The following is a 17,546-nucleotide window of genomic DNA, read 5'->3' on the forward strand; positions in this document are numbered from 1 at the left end:
ACATTTTTCCCACCTCCATACAGAAGTGAACCGCTGAAAACAAGAACTATGAGTCCTACTTCAGGTCAAACACAAACAAACATTTTAGGATCATTTAGACATCAACTGGAGCTAACATGAAGCTTTAACTTACCCAACAACATCTATAATCTGATATTTATGATGTGTTTTACCTTCAGTGGTCCGGCTGCCTTCATTCTTCACACAACAGCAGCAGCAGCAGCAGCATTAACGCAAGCTGTGCTTCCTCTTTCAACACCTCGCCACATCCGTCCCTCTGAAGACCACGGGGAGACCTCCCTGAAGCTGCATGTCTTCTCTGTGTGGTGTGAAGCGTGGGCACTCTGGTTCAACTGCACATAGCCTACTGTTTGGTGTTTTCATTTCATTTCATTTAAGCTGATTAGAAATGGTTTAGTACAAAATACCGATACGGCAATATATATATATATATATCGCTGTGCTTCGTGCGGTACGTGAATCGATACGCTGGCGCCAAATATTGATATTTTTTATTAATAAAATAAGGCCCTGAAATGATGCTGATCTTTTTCAGGAGCTATTAATTATGTATAACATCCCACAGAAACATTTTTTTTTTAATTTCTACAAGTCATTAGATATACCTCCCTATTCAATGATAGAGGAAAATATTCTTTTTTTTAAATTATGATTAGTTTATTTGTCAGGGACAATGCCTGCGCACATTATTATTACATACATAATTATCACAGTCAAAGCCATAACAATATGTGTAGATGTGTTGCATAAAAGGTTTCTAGCCAATTGGCTAATTTGCAACCCCAGTCCCTGGTCAAGCCTTTCTAAAAAGATAATCCAAGTATAATTTTTAAAAGAACTGCATAGTGTGAGTTACACAATCATGCAGCGGATACACTGTATACTAATATATTACATCAACATTTCACAGAGTCGTGCAAAAAACCAAGCACCTGGCCGCTCACACTCACTCACCTATATCCTAACCATAATCTTGGCAGCCATAGCAACAGCCATGCATCTACAGATACATAATACAAATACATGACTACAACACAGCTGACTCAGTGGTTACATGTTTGGTTTTCTTTCAGCCAGTATTTCACCATTCTATTAAATGTTTTCAGTTCGGTTTGTGTTTTTATTTCAGTTGGTAAATCATTCCAAAAATGGGTCCCTATCACTGAAAAACATGACTGGCCGAAAGTGGTTTTTGTGATCAAATTTTTATTTTATTTTAAAGAGACAATACATACAGGTATATACACGCCACAAACATAGAGCATAAAATATATATTCACATACATACCTATACATATGCATATATACAGATATGTATGATTAACAACTAAGATAAAATAATAATAATAATAATAATAATAATAATAATAAAAATAAATAAAACCCCAGATCTAACCCACCCACCCCCTGGATCCAGATCTCCAAATCTCAGTTACATATTACACCTGAAGCCCACAGAGGAGATTTAAAAGTGAATGCCAAGCCTCTATTGCTCCGTAGACTCTAGCTGTCGACAACTCCAAGTAAACAATATCCAAATATGTTAAAACCCAAGCTCGAAAAGAGAGTGAATGTGGAGGTTTCCAACGTGTGGCAACTAGTTTTTTTGCAGCTGTAAGTCCAGCCAGCAATGCTCTTCTCTTATCCAGTGTCAAAGAGGAAAATATTCTTAAGGACTGTACAGGAAAGGCATAATATCCTATATCTATGTAATACCTGGATTTTATGAGCTATTTCTAGGTCCCCTGAGTCCTCTGAAGCTAAACTTCAAGTCTGGAAAGAGCTGGATTTACAGGAAGATGTCTCGGTTGAGGAGTAGCATGATGTCTCTGAGAAGGCCCAATCACAAACCGCAAATACCTGCCTTAGGCGTAGTTTAATCTAAAATAATATAGATTTAATGATCTATATCTGCAAAGTAACTAAAGCTTTAAAATGAGTAGCATGAAATTAGTACCTCTTACTATAGTACTTGAGTACAATAATGTAGGCCTACTCACCACTGGCAGCAGGATATTAAGAATTTTAATAAATAGACTAATTTATTTAGTTTTATCCAGAGCCCTTAGGGTGTGGTTTTATCTAATTGTATATTTTTATTTAAAGTATTTATTTGTTATTATCATATTGTCACGTATTTATATGATTTATTACTTTATTTGATGTTTTTATTTAAAGTTTCGTCCGTTTATTTTATTTATTTATTTTACTTTACTCTAAAGTATTTTATTCATTTGCAGCCAAGAGCGCTCCCCTTGACGTGATGACGTCCTAACACGTCACAGCACGTATGAGAGAGGACCGTACGGGGCCCAGACTGACTCTGGACTGCTAACCCAAAACACTTTGGACTAAATTGTAGTTTTTAAGTCTTTAATTATTGAAGGCGGAATTTCACTACTTCCGCTTTCATTCTGAATGCGGGTGTGTGTTCCTGCAGCTGCTTGCGCCCCACCCTCTGTTGTTGTTGTTTTTATTATTATTACCAACAGTCGCGTGTTGTGGCTCGTGCTGCTTTCACCCCCTGTGATTTCGGTGCCGCCGCCCGACAGTTGGCTCGCAGCGCGTATGCAGCAGAATGGCTCGAGCGGTTCCAACGGTTCTGGCGACTGCGGCGGCGGGAGGGACCGCCAGGCTCTGTCCTTCAGCCCGCTGCCCGCCGCCACTACACGGGTGAGGCGGTTCATTCAGGAGAGACGGACGCTGCCGCTACCCAGAGTGATGGTGGTATTCTCGGCCGCGGGTGACACCGAGAAACCGGGCGATGCCATGTCCAGCTCGGACTCCACTGCGGAGGACGAGTTCCGAAAGCCGGCCTCCCCAGCGCCGAGCTTCGCCCTCAGCAAGCCGCTGCGCTCCTCGCTCAACACACCGGAGCTGGAGGTAGGCTAGGCCGCTTTATCTGACCGTTTTAACGGTGGGGAATCCGTTAACCCAGCACACAAACAAGCTTACCACACTCACATGATATTTAGCTTAAAACATTACAGGAATTATTACTTAATTTAACTACCAGTGGTGGAAGAAGTACTCAGACATTTTATTTACTCGAAGTAAAAGTAGTAACGTTAGGCTATTACCAGAAATAAAACAAAGTCCTGCATTCAAAATCTTACTTTGGTAAAATTACAAAGGTATTAGCATCCAATACCTAATGTACAAATAGTACACATTATAAAGAATTGCCCATTTCAGAATAATAGGATAATATATATTATTGAATTATATTTATTGCATTACTACATTGTTTTATGTTGCCGTTTTTGTACTACTGCTGGGTAGCATGAGTACTTTACTGGGTACTGTACTTTACTGGGTAGCATTGTACTTAAGTAGTACTTGTGTAAATGTACTTAGTTACTGTCTTTCGTTAACAAGAGATTAATTAGTCAATAAATAACAGTTGGTATCCATAACAACAAAAATATTCAAAATAGAGAAAGTAAATTGCACTCTGTTTGAGTTTCCATATAACTATAATAGTTATGCCCAATACATAATATCACTGTCCAATGGTGGGATGTAACGAAGTACATTTACTTAATACTTTTGTACTTTTACTTAGTTTTGAATGCAGTATTTACTATCTGCTGTATATACAGAGGTCAGAGGTTATTGAGCAGAGCATGTGATGTACACATCATGGCTACAGCAGAGTAATCCTCTTATTTCTGAGGTCTAACAGTGAAGTCAAAGACAGGGTGTTTACAGCTCTTTAAATAATCCAGAGATGTGTTAAACTAGCCCATTTAACGACAACAAAGACATCAGTGGTCTACTTTTATTTTTATTTTTTTTAACAATTGCAAATGTACATTCATTGGTCAGATACATTTAAATTGTCAATATGGGGGCAAATAAACATCAGGATTCACAGACAAAAGTAAAAAATAAAGAAAGTACAGCACATTAGTGCAATAGGTCATATTACAAAACCATAAAATATACACAAATGAGAAAATGAGTTTTTGGAGATCCAACTGAAAATCAGTCCAAAAGTTGTTCTACTTATAACCTAGTGGGTCCACATGTCATTTAACTCCTATAATGTAATGCAGTACCAGAACCAGTAATGGTTAATCACCCTTTAAGTCCTATAATTTGAGAAGAGATCGTAGAATCCTGCACACTGTCAAACTAACACTTGTACTTACTTTAATTAAAACGTTTAAGTCCTAAAGAATAGATCTGACGACCACAGTTCTGCATATTTGAAGCTTAATTTTAGTCTTTAAAGTCAATAAAACATAACCCTAAGGCAATATGAAAGTCTTCATATCCTAAAACAAACAAATGAACAAACACATTATTAAAAAGACAAAACTGTGCTTGGACTACACACTGTTTAAACTTGGATTGATTGGCTGACAGACCTGCCATGTCATTTGTCACCTTTACCTCGGTAACAATTAATGAAACAATACTTTATTAAATACACCTGAGCACAAGAATCTCTGTCCTCACAGCCAGAACATCGGAGTTATATTTATGTAACATATTCAGTAATTAAGAACACTATTGTAGGTATTTGTTTGCAGTAAAATAGTAACTGATGCCCCTTTTTGTTTTACATCTTTTGACTATCAAAATAAGTATTATAAATAGATTTCAATGACACTTTTATGCCTTCTTGTTGTACTTTCAAGCTGTAAATCGTTGGTGAAATACCCAGCCATAGCCACGTTATAGCTGAAATAGCTCTTCATTTTTTTATCCATTCAACACTTACGTAATCATGGTGTGTAACAAGCATTACAGTCTCGCTTTTATCTCTATATTTTTCTAGTTTCCGGAGGTCATCTCTCTGAACGTTGGGGGCACATACTTCACCACTCGCCTGTCCACGCTGCGACGATACGAGGACACCATGTTGGCCGCCATGTTCAGCGGGCGTCACTACATCCCACGTGATTCTGAGGGGCGTTACTTCATCGATCGGGATGGAACATATTTTGGGTGAGTTGCACTGTGTGGTCAACTTTTTTGACCAGGGAGCTGATACATGTTTGTTTGAATGAGTTCAACCAGAATGACAACTGAAAGGGCAGAAAGAGACAAAGATCCCTCTGAGCAACAGTTGAATAAGAAGAGAAGAAATCAGCAGTCATAGGTAAAAGAAACTGGAATCTTAGCATCAACATGTGTGCAGATTTAAATATGAACAGCTTCCCGTTTCAGTGTCAAGTGCACAATGGACATTTTTCACAGCAGACATTTTGACTTGTCATAGCAGGAAAAGCACAGCTGAAATTGATAACCTTAACATCACGTGTCCCAGTAAGCTATCTCAGTGAGTCAGTGAGCCGACTTCTATTTCCATTTTAAACAATTTGCCAGAACTGTTTTAAATGTATGTATTTTTTTACTATTGTGGTTTAGATACTGTGGGTATCTCATGTTTTGCTGTATTGCTGTTTGTCTTGTCTTTATGTGTGTCTGCTGGCTGTACAAATAATTGCCCCTCTGGGACAATAAAGTTACCTTGACTTGACTTGAGTCAGCATGCACAACACCAGGGCCTCTCCTAAGTGGAATGTAGCCATCATTAAAGTTTTTGAATACACCTGTGCTTTTCCTACTATGACATGTCAACATGTCTGCCGTGAAAAAGGTCTATAAAGCAGCCTATAACAAGCTGGAGTAAACAGGCAACATGTTGCTTTAGCAAAGCTCTTCTTCAAACTTCACAACAGGAACAGAAGGTTGGTCTAGGGTTAGCACTGTGGGAATATCAGCTGAACATACTACAGACTGACCCATCACAGTTTAAACATCTCCAAGCTAACCACTGAGTAGACTGCAGAGGGCCCAAAGAAAAACACAACAACTCAATATTTAGAGCCACGTTGCACCGTTGGGCTTCAATATTTAATCAAGGGTCACTTATGCTTTTCTGGACTCGAAAACTAATTCAACCTACCAGTTCCAACAGTATTCTCCCATCATGCAACACTGTCTGTTGGACATCCACTAAATGGAAGTTTGAATTATTTAATTATTTTTTGGGGCCAAACTTATTTCTGTTAAACTCTACTAAACTATTTTGGTCCATCTTCATCTGCTTATCCGGTATCGGGTCGCGGGGGGAGCAGCTCCAGCAGCAACTATTTTAGTGTCTGAACTATTCTGTTTTTATCTTTGTTTAAATAGTTATTATTGAAAGAAAGAAGAATATAACAGCTGATTACAAACGTTTGAATGGCAGTGTACCACATTATTATCACACTAATTTAATATGGTTGTAATTTATTTGTCTGCGGAGCGGTTGCAGTACTATCTTCTCATGAGTATGGTAGTACTGCTAGAGCAGGGTTATGTGAGAGAGTAAGAAGTGTGTAAATGGCAACCGAGAGATAGGAGGATACAAAAAGTTCACACTCTGCAATCTGAAAGGTGTTTTAAAGCCGCTGATGGCAGCTCGTTATATTCTGACAGATATTCATGAGCCTCTCTGGCTTCTCTGTGCTGTAAACTCATTTACATTTCTATTTCTGTGCTTGTTTACTGACATATATGTCTGTCCCGATAAAAACTGGTGAATGTGGGTCTGTCTGCGGCTTATTAAAAATTTCCATCTCAGCTACTATCAACAGAACTTTACTGAGATTTGTTAAACTTTTGTTCACCACTGAGACTCCAGACAAAACAAATTATACTCAACGGAGAGGGTGACTTTTTTTAATGATGATGATGATGATGATGTTGAGGTGTAATATACTGTATGCTGTATGTAAATATGTATATGATGTTTAGCAGGTAAAATGTTTACAGTACCATGTTTACCATTTTAGTTTAGTGTGTTAGCATGCTAACATTAGCAGTTAGCACAAAGTACAGCTGAGGCTGATGGGAATAAGAAAAGATAACTTTTTTATCGTAATGATTTATCCCGAGAGAAAGGAAGAAGGAAGGACTGCAAATATAGAGTACACAAAAAAATCTAAAATATATACATTAAAGGTCAATAGAAAATGTGTAAATAGTAACTTAATTAAATTAAAAAAAAAGTTTTATAGCACCATGTCGTACAAAAGCAGTTCAGACTGCTTTACGTAAACAAAATAAAAATGTTTTGCAAATAAACAGACATTCATGCAAACATACATATTAAAATACACATACATACACACATACAAACAATGTACAACTACGGTGTGCTCATTTAGGAAAAAGCTTGATTGAAAGGGAAGGTCTTTAATTTGGTTTTAAAGAGAACACAGTGTCAGAGCAAGTCTAAGATTAGCAGGCAAACTGTTCCATTCTTTAGCTGCATCAATAATGAATGCCATCTCGCCAGACTTTAAAAGTGCTCCAGGCACATGGAGGAAATTTCCATCTTGTGACCATAGAAACCTGCAGGGGTTATAAACTGACAGCATGTCTGAGATGTACTGTGGGGACAGACCAGAAGGTGCTGGTAAGGTGCAATTCAAAATATACAAATGCCAAACAGTTACTGGAGAGGATCATAAAAATGATCAAAAAAAGTGGTAAGATGCAAATCCAAACAGAACTGAAAGGAATGTCATTTTTAAGGTGTTTGGCCATAAAATGTAGTTTTAAATAAACAATTTTGACGTTGAAACTCCAAATCTCCAAAGTTATTTACAATTTAACCTGACGGGAACATGAATGTCTGAACCAAATTTCATAGCGTTCCATCTAGAGGTGTCATTATTCCGATCGAAATGAGCTTTCAGGAAAAAAGTCAGAGGAACATCAAAGTCAGTAGGCTTAACGGGCATGAGATACTGACAGTAAGTCTGGACCAAAGTGGGCCCGTAGCATTGCTAAAAAGCTAAAAATATGAATGTGATCACAGGCTGAGTCAAGATGTAAGACTTATGTAAGAGTGGGTTGGGGTAAGGTCAGTTCTGTACGAATGTGTCTCTGTGAGGACGTGTGTATTAAAGATTGAAAAAGAAGGAACTAGCAGAATGAGACAAGGAAAGATGTAACTATATAAAGTAATAACAACCCAGACGCTCATTTGGGACGTTATTTTTGTGGAGCTATTGTCTTTGCTGGAAAATAAATCCTCTTCCAGGTTGCTGTTGTGTTGTACACTGCAGCAACTTTATTTTCCCATAAGGGAGTTCTGCTGCAGAGAAGCAGAAGCAGAAAATCTACTTTATTGGCCAGGTTTGTTGATACATTTAGTTTGTTGAGATTTAGAGTCCAGCTGTCAGTAGCTCTCAATATACTGAGCAGTTGTGGAAGAAGTAAGTAAAACAATTCTAAAGTATTGCCAGCTAAATGTAGAAAATGAAGAAACAGGAAAATACTCACATTTAAGAAACTGGAATCAGAGTTTTTACATTGCTTTCATAAACACTGATTTAAATCGATTAATCGATGATCAAAATAGTTGACGATTAATGTAATAGTTGACAACAAATCTAATAATCGAGTACTTGAGTAAATGTTCTTAGTTACATTCGACCCCTGGTGCTGAGAACAAATGTACAGGAATATTTAAATGAAGATATACCGCTAAATAAGGATAAGGAGACATAAATATATATATAGCTAGTGTGTGTACGGGAAGGTAGGTATGAAAATAGATCTAAAACAACAGGAAATTAGGAATATAGTTGTGTGTGGATTTGTTCTAGTGATACCTGTTTCCATTTAAAGGGACATCTTGAACTTCCTCAGAGAAGGTGAGCTACCTCACAGGGACCGGGTGCGAGCGGTGCACAGAGAGGCTCAGTACTACGCGCTTGGCCCGCTGCTGGACAGCCTGGAGGACACTCAGCCGCTCACAGGGGAGAAAGTTCGGCAAGCTTTCCTCGATCTGATGCCCTACTACAGAGGTACCTGGACTAGAGCTGTAATCGGGCCTTAAAAGTTAGGCCCGAGCCCGACAGAATTCGGCCCGAGCCCGACAAGTACATTTTGATTGACAGCTTTTTAAAAGCCCAAACAAATATATTCAAATGTGTGCACGCACACAGCTCTTTTGCCTTTTGTCAAGAATGAATAATTTATATATATTATACATTTTTTTAACATAATTTATTCATGACTAATGTAGGCTCTAGGCCACTTGGAAGTTAGAACAAAGAAATAAAATAAGTCCTCCAGAGGCCAGCCTCTGTTTCACCTCCTCAGCATCCATTTTCGTGCTAATCGAAATCACCTGACCGCTTATTTACCACGCAACCCGGAGCGCAAGCCCGAGCCCGGCCCGAGCCCGTGTAAAATGATAGAAATTAAGACCGAACCGAACGGGTTCGGGCAAAGATCTTCAGCTCTAACCTGGACTCTGTCTCCCTCACACGTTGAAGAATGAGCATGGATGTTAATGTTTACTATGGAAAGTAATAGTTTTAAATAGGGCCGCCTGATTATTTAAAAAAAAAATCACTAGGGATAAATGTTAGTCACACTGAACCTAAACGTGTATCATATCTTAGTGTTGAGATTTGACTGAGTTATGACTCCGAGAAGGAGTGTGATTTTGATGCAAATTGCTGCAATCGAGCACTGATTGATTGATTTACGTACAACAAAATGCATACTTTGCCGAGCAGCTGATAAACATGAATAAATCAGGCTGTTCTCATGAACCAAACATGTAATCACAAGACTTTCACCCAGGAAACGGGTGTTTGTGTCCCGGGAGTACTACTTGTTTTAACCCAAAGCACAATTTTTCTTTAAATCTTAACTAGTCGTTTTAATGTCACCTTTTGTCTCGGCTAAATTTAACTGTAAGGACCGCTAAACATAACTGTCATTTGACCGGCCGGCGATCGGTAGGCCTGTCGCGATAGTCAATAAATCAATTAATCACATGATAAAAAAAATGAGCTCGATAATTTTTACGGCCGCGATAATTTCCATTTGCATGCTTGTTTGTTTTCCTTCTCTCTCTCTCTCTCTCTCTCTCTCTCTCGGTTCCTTAGCGTAACGAGGAGTGAACCCTCTTGTCAGTCGCATGGTCTTTGTGTGGGGAGGCGGGACTCCTGGTGGAGAGAGAGAGAGACAGAGAAAACGCTAGTTGTTGGAGCAGGGTTTCCCGCAGCACTTTGCAGTTAAGGCGCCGTCAAAAAAAAAAAGAAAAAGTATAGAGCGATATCCGCCGTGTTACTTGGCGTCCCGTTTTCTCCCTTTCATTCCAAACCACAGTTGACAACCTGCAGGTGGAGGCGGTGGAGACAGGCTCGGACATACACGCCGCTGTGGACTTGTCAGTCTCGCAAGCGGTTTCAGGAAAGTGGCTGCATGTGTCCGACAATGCACCGAGCATTAACTGGTACAAGCCTACAGCTGTCCGCTGTCAGTGTGTCAGAGGCTCCCAGACGGTGAACTGAGACTCCGTTACCTGCTTGTCGGTCAACGCTTAATGATCGGTTATTTCATTTCATTGTGCTTTCTTTTGGAAGGCTGGCTGCCAAAAATCGCCACTTACTATCTAATGAATTAGCCTGAGGTGAACAATAGCTATCAGTAAACAGAAGTGACGTGGTGACTGGCGTCTGGTGTGTGCGCCAGTTTTTGTGGGTGTGGGTGTGGGTGTGGGTGTGGGTGTGGGTGTGGGTGCGTGTGGGTGTGTGTGGGTGCGTGTGGGTGCGTGTGGGTGTGTGTGGGTGTAAGTAAAAGAAAGTAGCTGCACCTTCGCCAAAATGAAGACTGAAAAACAGAACTATTTTGATACAAACATTTACTCGCCATGATGTGGCAGATAGCCACATAGATATAGATAGATATAATTTATTAATTGTATATTATTATTTCAATTTAATATTTAGTGTTTAATAAATAATTGTTAAATGTAGTACAGAGTCTGTAGTCTATCACACAAACACTCGAGGAATGCTACAAACATTTGACCCCCAGTACCAATTGCCTGGGAGAACATACGTGTCACAAACGGCAATTCCACAACTGTACAACAGCGTGGAAGACGACATACTAAAGGAGATCAAAGACATATTGTGGATATTTAAAATGTCTTCCAGTTCCGGTGTTAAATATTCTTTAGAAATAAAAGTGTATTGATCTTTGAAAAGGTGTACCTGCATTATTATGTCATTATCATTATATCAGATGAAAATGGTCTCAGAACGACAATATTATCGCTTATCGCAATAATTTCAGTAAAATTTGTTATCGTGACAGGCCTAGCGATTGGCGTAATTTTGTAGGATATCATACGAACCCGTTCATGAGAAAGCGTTGAATATTTAAAAATGGCATTAATAAATGCAACTGTTTCTGTTTCAGACAATCTGGAGCGTATTGTGGAGATTGCCAAAAAGAGGGCGATTCAGAAGAAGGCCCGGTTTGCCAAATTGAAGATCTGCGTCTACAAGGAGGAGATGCCCATCACGCCGTACGAGCGTCCTCTTTTTAACTCTCTGCGTTTTGAGCGCTCGGACAGCGAGGCCAAGCTCTTCGAGCATCACTGCGAGGTGGACGTTTCTTTTGGACCCTGGGAGGCGGTGGCGGACGTTTACGACCTGCTGCACTGCATCGTCAGCGACCTGGCCGAGCTCGGCATCACCGCCGAGCAGCAGTGCATCGGCGTCTGCGACAAGCACCTTATCAACCACTACTACTGCAAGAGGCCCATCTACGAGTTCAAGATCACATGGTGGTGAAGCTGGAGGGAGACAGTCGGGGCCGATGGGACCAAAAAGCAAAAAGGATGGATGTTCCATCTTTACTATGACTCGGCCGATATTGGTTTTTGTATTGAAGGCGCCAATATTTTGTGCTGACATCTTAAAATGTGACCTTTAATCATGATTCAACATGCAAGTATTCTGTTTCCCCAAAATATTTTTTCTTTCGTATCAAAGTCATTACACTCAGTTGCCAGTTTATTAGGTACACCCAGCTAAAACGAATGCAGTCTAATACAGTCTAATACAACAGTCCTGCAATGAATTAGAGCTGCAAATATGAATTGATTAGTTGTCAACTATTCAATTAATCAGCAACGATTTTCATAATCGGTTTGAGTCTGTTTTTTCTTTTTTTAAAACCAGCTTCTTAAATGTGAATATTTTCAAGTTTCTTCACTCCTCTACGACACTTAACTGAGTATGTTTGAGTTGTGGACAAAACAAGACATTTGAGGACGTCATCTTGGGCTTTGGGAAACTGATCCACATTTTTCACCATTTTCTGACATTTTAAGACCGAACAACTAATCGATTAATTGAGTATGAAAATAATCCGTGGTTGCAGCCTTACAATAAATCTTAAATCCAAAACAGTTTTAACTAAAAAATGAAGATTATAACCTTCATGAAGGAGGATTTATTCCCGGACTGTTGGGTTAGCGACATTAGCTTTAGCTAAGTGAGCCTAATAAACTGGTAAATGAGTGTAAATACCAAAGCACTACTACTACTTTAAAGAGTAAAAATCCAGTTTTTGCTGACCTCCAGTGGTTAAACTTCTCACCTTGATGCAGTGATGAAGCTAGCCTGGTCCTACCAGACTCTGGTACATTTCATTTGTACAGAGAGTCTGGCCACTCTCTATTGACAAGTGTAAAAACTATTGGATCTGCCCAGAGCCACTCTGGATCTGCCATAACCAATCGCTAACGTTTGGTCGTGACGTCGGCTTAGCATCGCTAGCGTTAGCCTTAGCCACTCCTTCACCACTAACGGAGTGAGCTGGAAAATCAAACTTTTCCCGAACCCCGTGGGGAGGAGGGCCACGACATCATGGCCACCAACACAACTCAGCAAAGATTGTTCTTGCTCGGGCTTTAACTTCTGGATATTCGGCAGCGTTGCCACAACGGACCGAATGGCTTCGCTCACATCTTTCTCCATCGCCATTACGGAACTCACCGAAGGTTACCGAACCTCATCGTCATCGTTCTCAGCCACTCCCACTGTTCACTGATTGGACCGCCAGAGATTTGACCGGAGAAAACCCGCGAATATACCGCAAACCCAGACGACGTACTGAAGGAAAATGAAAATTGAGCGGAAGTACGTAGGAGGGCGGAGCCAGGCTAGTGATGCACAGGTGTACTTCAGGACCTCGTGACATCACTGTCGGGTGTGGTTACAAAGCCGACTTGTGACCACACCCGACAGTTATGAAACAGAGGTAAAACAGGCTTAAGACTTTCAACCAGAGAGGAAAAACACTGCTGTTCAGTCTGCCGTTAAGTTACTTAAAAAAGGTCTACCCTTGAAGGAATAGTTCACCCGAAAACAATATGAATTATATATAGCACTCACCTCTCTAAACTCTCTGTGGATCCACAAAAAGTTTTCCATCGGATGCCTTTAAGGAGAGCGGAGCGCCTGAAAATGAAAGCGTATCAGTGCAAACGAAAGACAGCAAACAAGGTTATAAAACGTCTTAAATCACTTCTGAAAATTCCTGATATTTTTTCTCTTTTTGGGCGCTCCGCTCTCCTTAACGCCATTCCATTGAAAACGTTTTCTGGGACCATAGAGACCCGAGGGAGGTGAGTTCTATATACAATTCATATTGCTTCTGGATAGACTATTCCTTTAAGTTACTAATTAAAGGTCTATGCTTAAATTATGATACTTAGGGTGCGTTTCAGACGGGTTTTGTTGGAGCTCAGAGTCAAGGGCAGTCACCATAGTTACATGCAAGTTAACAAAAAAACACAAAGCAAAAATGATATGCCTCAAGTTGCAGCTATGTGTGCAAAACCGAGTGATAGACCAGCCATTATGGAGCTTCTGTTCATCGCTGTGTTGATTAAAACAGAAGTGTATCTTTTTAGGGCGATTAAATGCAGTATAACGCGACTGAAACACGGTGGTGTTTGCAGCCTGTTGCATGTCTGACAGAACAAATCTGCGTCAATTTTAACATTTTAATTTCAATATTTTTGCCAAACAGCAGCCACTGTGGCCATGAATAACAAAAAAAATCGATAATGACAATCTCTGTTATACAGTAGTAGCAATCTAATGGTCATTTCAGACCAAGTGTGGCTTTTGCTGCCAAACTCCTGAGTGTAATGAATTAAACAATGATGCATTTTCAGATTATGCACACTTTAAATTTGTAAGAGAAAGCAAGTGGCTTTTTCCTCTTTCCTGCTTTAAGGCGCGTAACCTCGACCCAAAACCGTGGTGTCAAATCAATTTTTTCTATTTCCAACTTGCAAGTATAACTACAGAGACTGTTTGTCAGAGTTCTGTGGGTAAATGCATCCAGTGTAGACACACCGTAGACTGTAAACAAAGATAGACAACATGTCTCCACTTCCTCCCACTGTACAAAAGTGAAGCCAAAATATCGCAGATACAGGCGCGGCCATCTTGTAATGTTGGAGCCAGAGTCTGCACAGTATTAATCGGGCGGTGGATCCACGGTATCAAAGTCCCGCCCATATACCTGCCCGACCAATCACGAGTCAATCACAGCTGTCAATCATGGTGTTTCACCCTGTTTTTAAAGCATCAAATAACTAATTAAAACCAAACTTATCAGAAAAATGAACACATTAACAAACATCAGCGTGATCAGAACTGCCTACAATGACAGAAACATCTTTGGGAAAAAATTATTTTGAGGTGTATATGATACAGGAGGTGATCCAGATGTTTTGGCATCACTTACACAGTCTATGCATCAACCCCTGAGACACCGTGACGGAGGATTAAAGCTGCAAACATTTGCAAAACAAAAATTCTGAGATGACGGTCGCATCGGAAGTGGATGACATGACCGTATATCTCATTTAAAAGCTAATTCTGTCCATGTCCTAAATGTATTATTATTTTTTTTAATAATTTACTGCATTCACTTTTTCACGGCTTTGCTCTAACCTGAATTGATTTGGGTTCATAACCGTCTCACCAGAACAAAGAAATGACCTTGTAGTAAATGTTGAATATTGTAAGTAGGAAATACTGAAGTCAAATCTGTATTTTTTAGGACTAAGTTTTGTTTCAGGGTGCAGATTAATGGTGAGATTGTTCCTTTTTGGATAAACAGAATATATTTTAATTATGCAACCTCCCGAGGAGCGTGTTTTTAAGGAAGTGTGATATCCATTTTTTTTTTCCAGTTTTCATGTTTTACTTGGTTACTTTTAAAGTAGCACGGGATTGATGGTAGGTTAAGTTGTTGCACACTACTGCAAATTTGCAGATGAAGTACAGTTGTTTACACATTTGTTCATTGTTTCTTAGTTAGAAAATACATAATATTTATTATAGTCACTGTCACAGAGCGATTGAATAATTATTCTTATTTAATGTCAACTTTCATTCCACCTTTTACAACATTACGACATTATGAAATTCACCGAAGCTGCAATCTAGAGAGGTAAAGTTAAATGTTATTTCTTCTGTTCTTAAAGTCAAAGCACTTTGTAATTGTAAACCAATACATTATTATTATTATTATTATTATTATTATTTTTACCTCAAGTGAAAGTATCAGATAAACGACGATAGAAAGCAACAGCGTTGGCATCAGTTCGTTTATAACATGCTTATTTTGTTGTTTTATACTTTTAACAGATAATGCAGGAGAGATGCAACACTACTAATCTCTGTTTACACTGTTATGTTTGCAATGTTTTATATTGTTATTTATCTGTTTCTGTTAGCTTCCAGGAAGCTTTAGTTCTATAGTATTATTTGGGTTAAGTTTGTGAAAAAGGAATGTCCTTTTTATTATTTATGGTAAAAGTAAAAATAACTGTTACATGCTTTCACAATGTGTCCATCTTTTATTTATAAAAGCCTCTGGAACTCCACTGATTGTACATATAAAAGGCTGTTTAATGTGTTGTAGTACTCAGGCTTTGAAGGTCTTGTCTCGGAATCGAGCGCATTTTTACTCGAAATAACCAGAGCAAAATCAATCAATAACTCGCCTCAAAACGTCGGTCGGCGCTGAAGACTACACGTTTGAAGATGGAGTTAGAAAGAAGCAGTGCTGGAAGAAGTACTTTGATCTTCTACTTAAGTAAAAGTACTAATACCACAGTGTAGAAATAGCTTGCAAGTCCTGCATTTAAAATCTTACTCAAGTACAAAAGTACTCACATCAAATATTGAAAGGAGCAGTGTGTGCGATAATCCTACTTGCTGCTACTAGGATCTAGAGCAGTCTATTGGTAGAAATGGAATTTAATATTCATAATTATGTTTTCATTAGTGTATAATCACCTGAAAAGAAGAATCGTCACTAGGGGTGGGACAAAATATCGACACTGCAATATATCGTCTTTCTTAGTGCGATACGAGAATCGATACGCTGACACCAAATAGATAGATATAGATATAGATAGATATTTTAAATAATGAAATAAGGCGCTTTAAATAGATTTCCCTTCTCCCAGTGCCACTACTTCAAGGCTCCTCAAGGTGGCGCTCAACACATGAATGATGGAAACTTAAACATAAGTTAACGAGCCGAAGAGGTTTTCAACGGGATGGCAGACAGCAGTTTGAGGAAAATAACAGATGCCCCAGACATTTTGGACACGTTTAAGTCCAAAGTCTGGACCCATAGTTGCTCTATAGTTCTGTAATTTTAATTTAAAGACACACTTAAAGGCACACTTGTGCTGTTTTGCAGTTTGGACTTGCAGTGAATAAAGAGAGAAAACCTGCACTCAACCTTTTTACGGGCATTTTGTATTCATAGACCGATATCGTGATTACAGCCCGACCGATAAAGGATTTTTAAGGCCGATATCGATACAAATATTCTGTTATTTAAAAACCCAATATTCCTATATATCGGCCGGTATATATACAGTATTTAAAAAAAATAATACAGAAACGTGTAACAAAACATAAACAGCTTTCCCTAACATTAGTTATTTGTAGTTATTTATGAGTCCTCACTAAAATAATATGATAATGCAGTTTAAAAATAAACTTGTTTGTTTTATTGTCACAACAGAACAGAGGGACATCAAAATATATTAAAGTTCTGATAAATAAAATGTATGTAAACACAAGTGTTGCCAACAGTGTAGAGCGCCCTCTGGTGGACAAATTATGCAAAGCCAACACTCATATCACGGTTGAAGGGAGTTTCGTCCGTTTTTATTTCATTTTTTAAATATGAATTTATAAATGCCAATACCGATAGTTTGGAAAATGCCTAATATCGGCCCGCCGATATATCGATTGGGCTCTAATCGTAATGTATCATTATAGGATTGTCTATATTGATTATGGCAGAATTGCTGTATCGTGATATTATCGGTATCGTGAGATGTGTAACGTATCATGAGTTACCCTGTGATTCCCAACCAGAGATGGAAGTGGGTGTCACTGTCAGTGTTTTTTTTGACCAGTGGAAAAACCTTGTCAAATGTAGTAGAGTATAAAGTACAATATTTCCCTCTGTGGAGTAGTTCTAAGTAGCCTACTGTATGAAGTAGCAGAAACTGGAAATACTCAAAGTAGGCTACCTCAAAATTGTACTTAGTTACATTCCACCGCTGCCTGCTAGTAGCCTAATACATGATCTTTAACATGAAGTAGCCTGTAAGTAGGCTATAGTTGCATTCAATCTTATCACCAGTCATTTCT

At 39.0% G+C, this 17,546-nt stretch overlaps 1 protein-coding gene across 1 annotated transcript; it reads left to right on the forward strand.

Moving 5' to 3' along the window:
• Window positions 1-2,307: 2,307 nt before the first annotated feature.
• Window positions 2,308-11,778, forward strand: kctd7 (potassium channel tetramerization domain containing 7). Its single transcript, XM_031308079.2, has 4 exons — window positions 2,308-2,904; window positions 4,808-4,977; window positions 8,659-8,837; window positions 11,254-11,778. Exons 1-4 carry the CDS (start codon window positions 2,440-2,442, stop codon window positions 11,628-11,630), a joined length of 1,191 nt encoding a protein of 396 aa, XP_031163939.1. The 5' UTR covers window positions 2,308-2,439; the 3' UTR covers window positions 11,631-11,778.
• The last annotated feature ends 5,768 nt before the right edge of the window (window positions 11,779-17,546 follow it).

Source organism: Sander lucioperca, chromosome 13, assembly GCF_008315115.2.
Source record: "Sander lucioperca isolate FBNREF2018 chromosome 13, SLUC_FBN_1.2, whole genome shotgun sequence".
NCBI classification, from domain to species: domain Eukaryota; kingdom Metazoa; phylum Chordata; class Actinopteri; order Perciformes; family Percidae; genus Sander; species Sander lucioperca.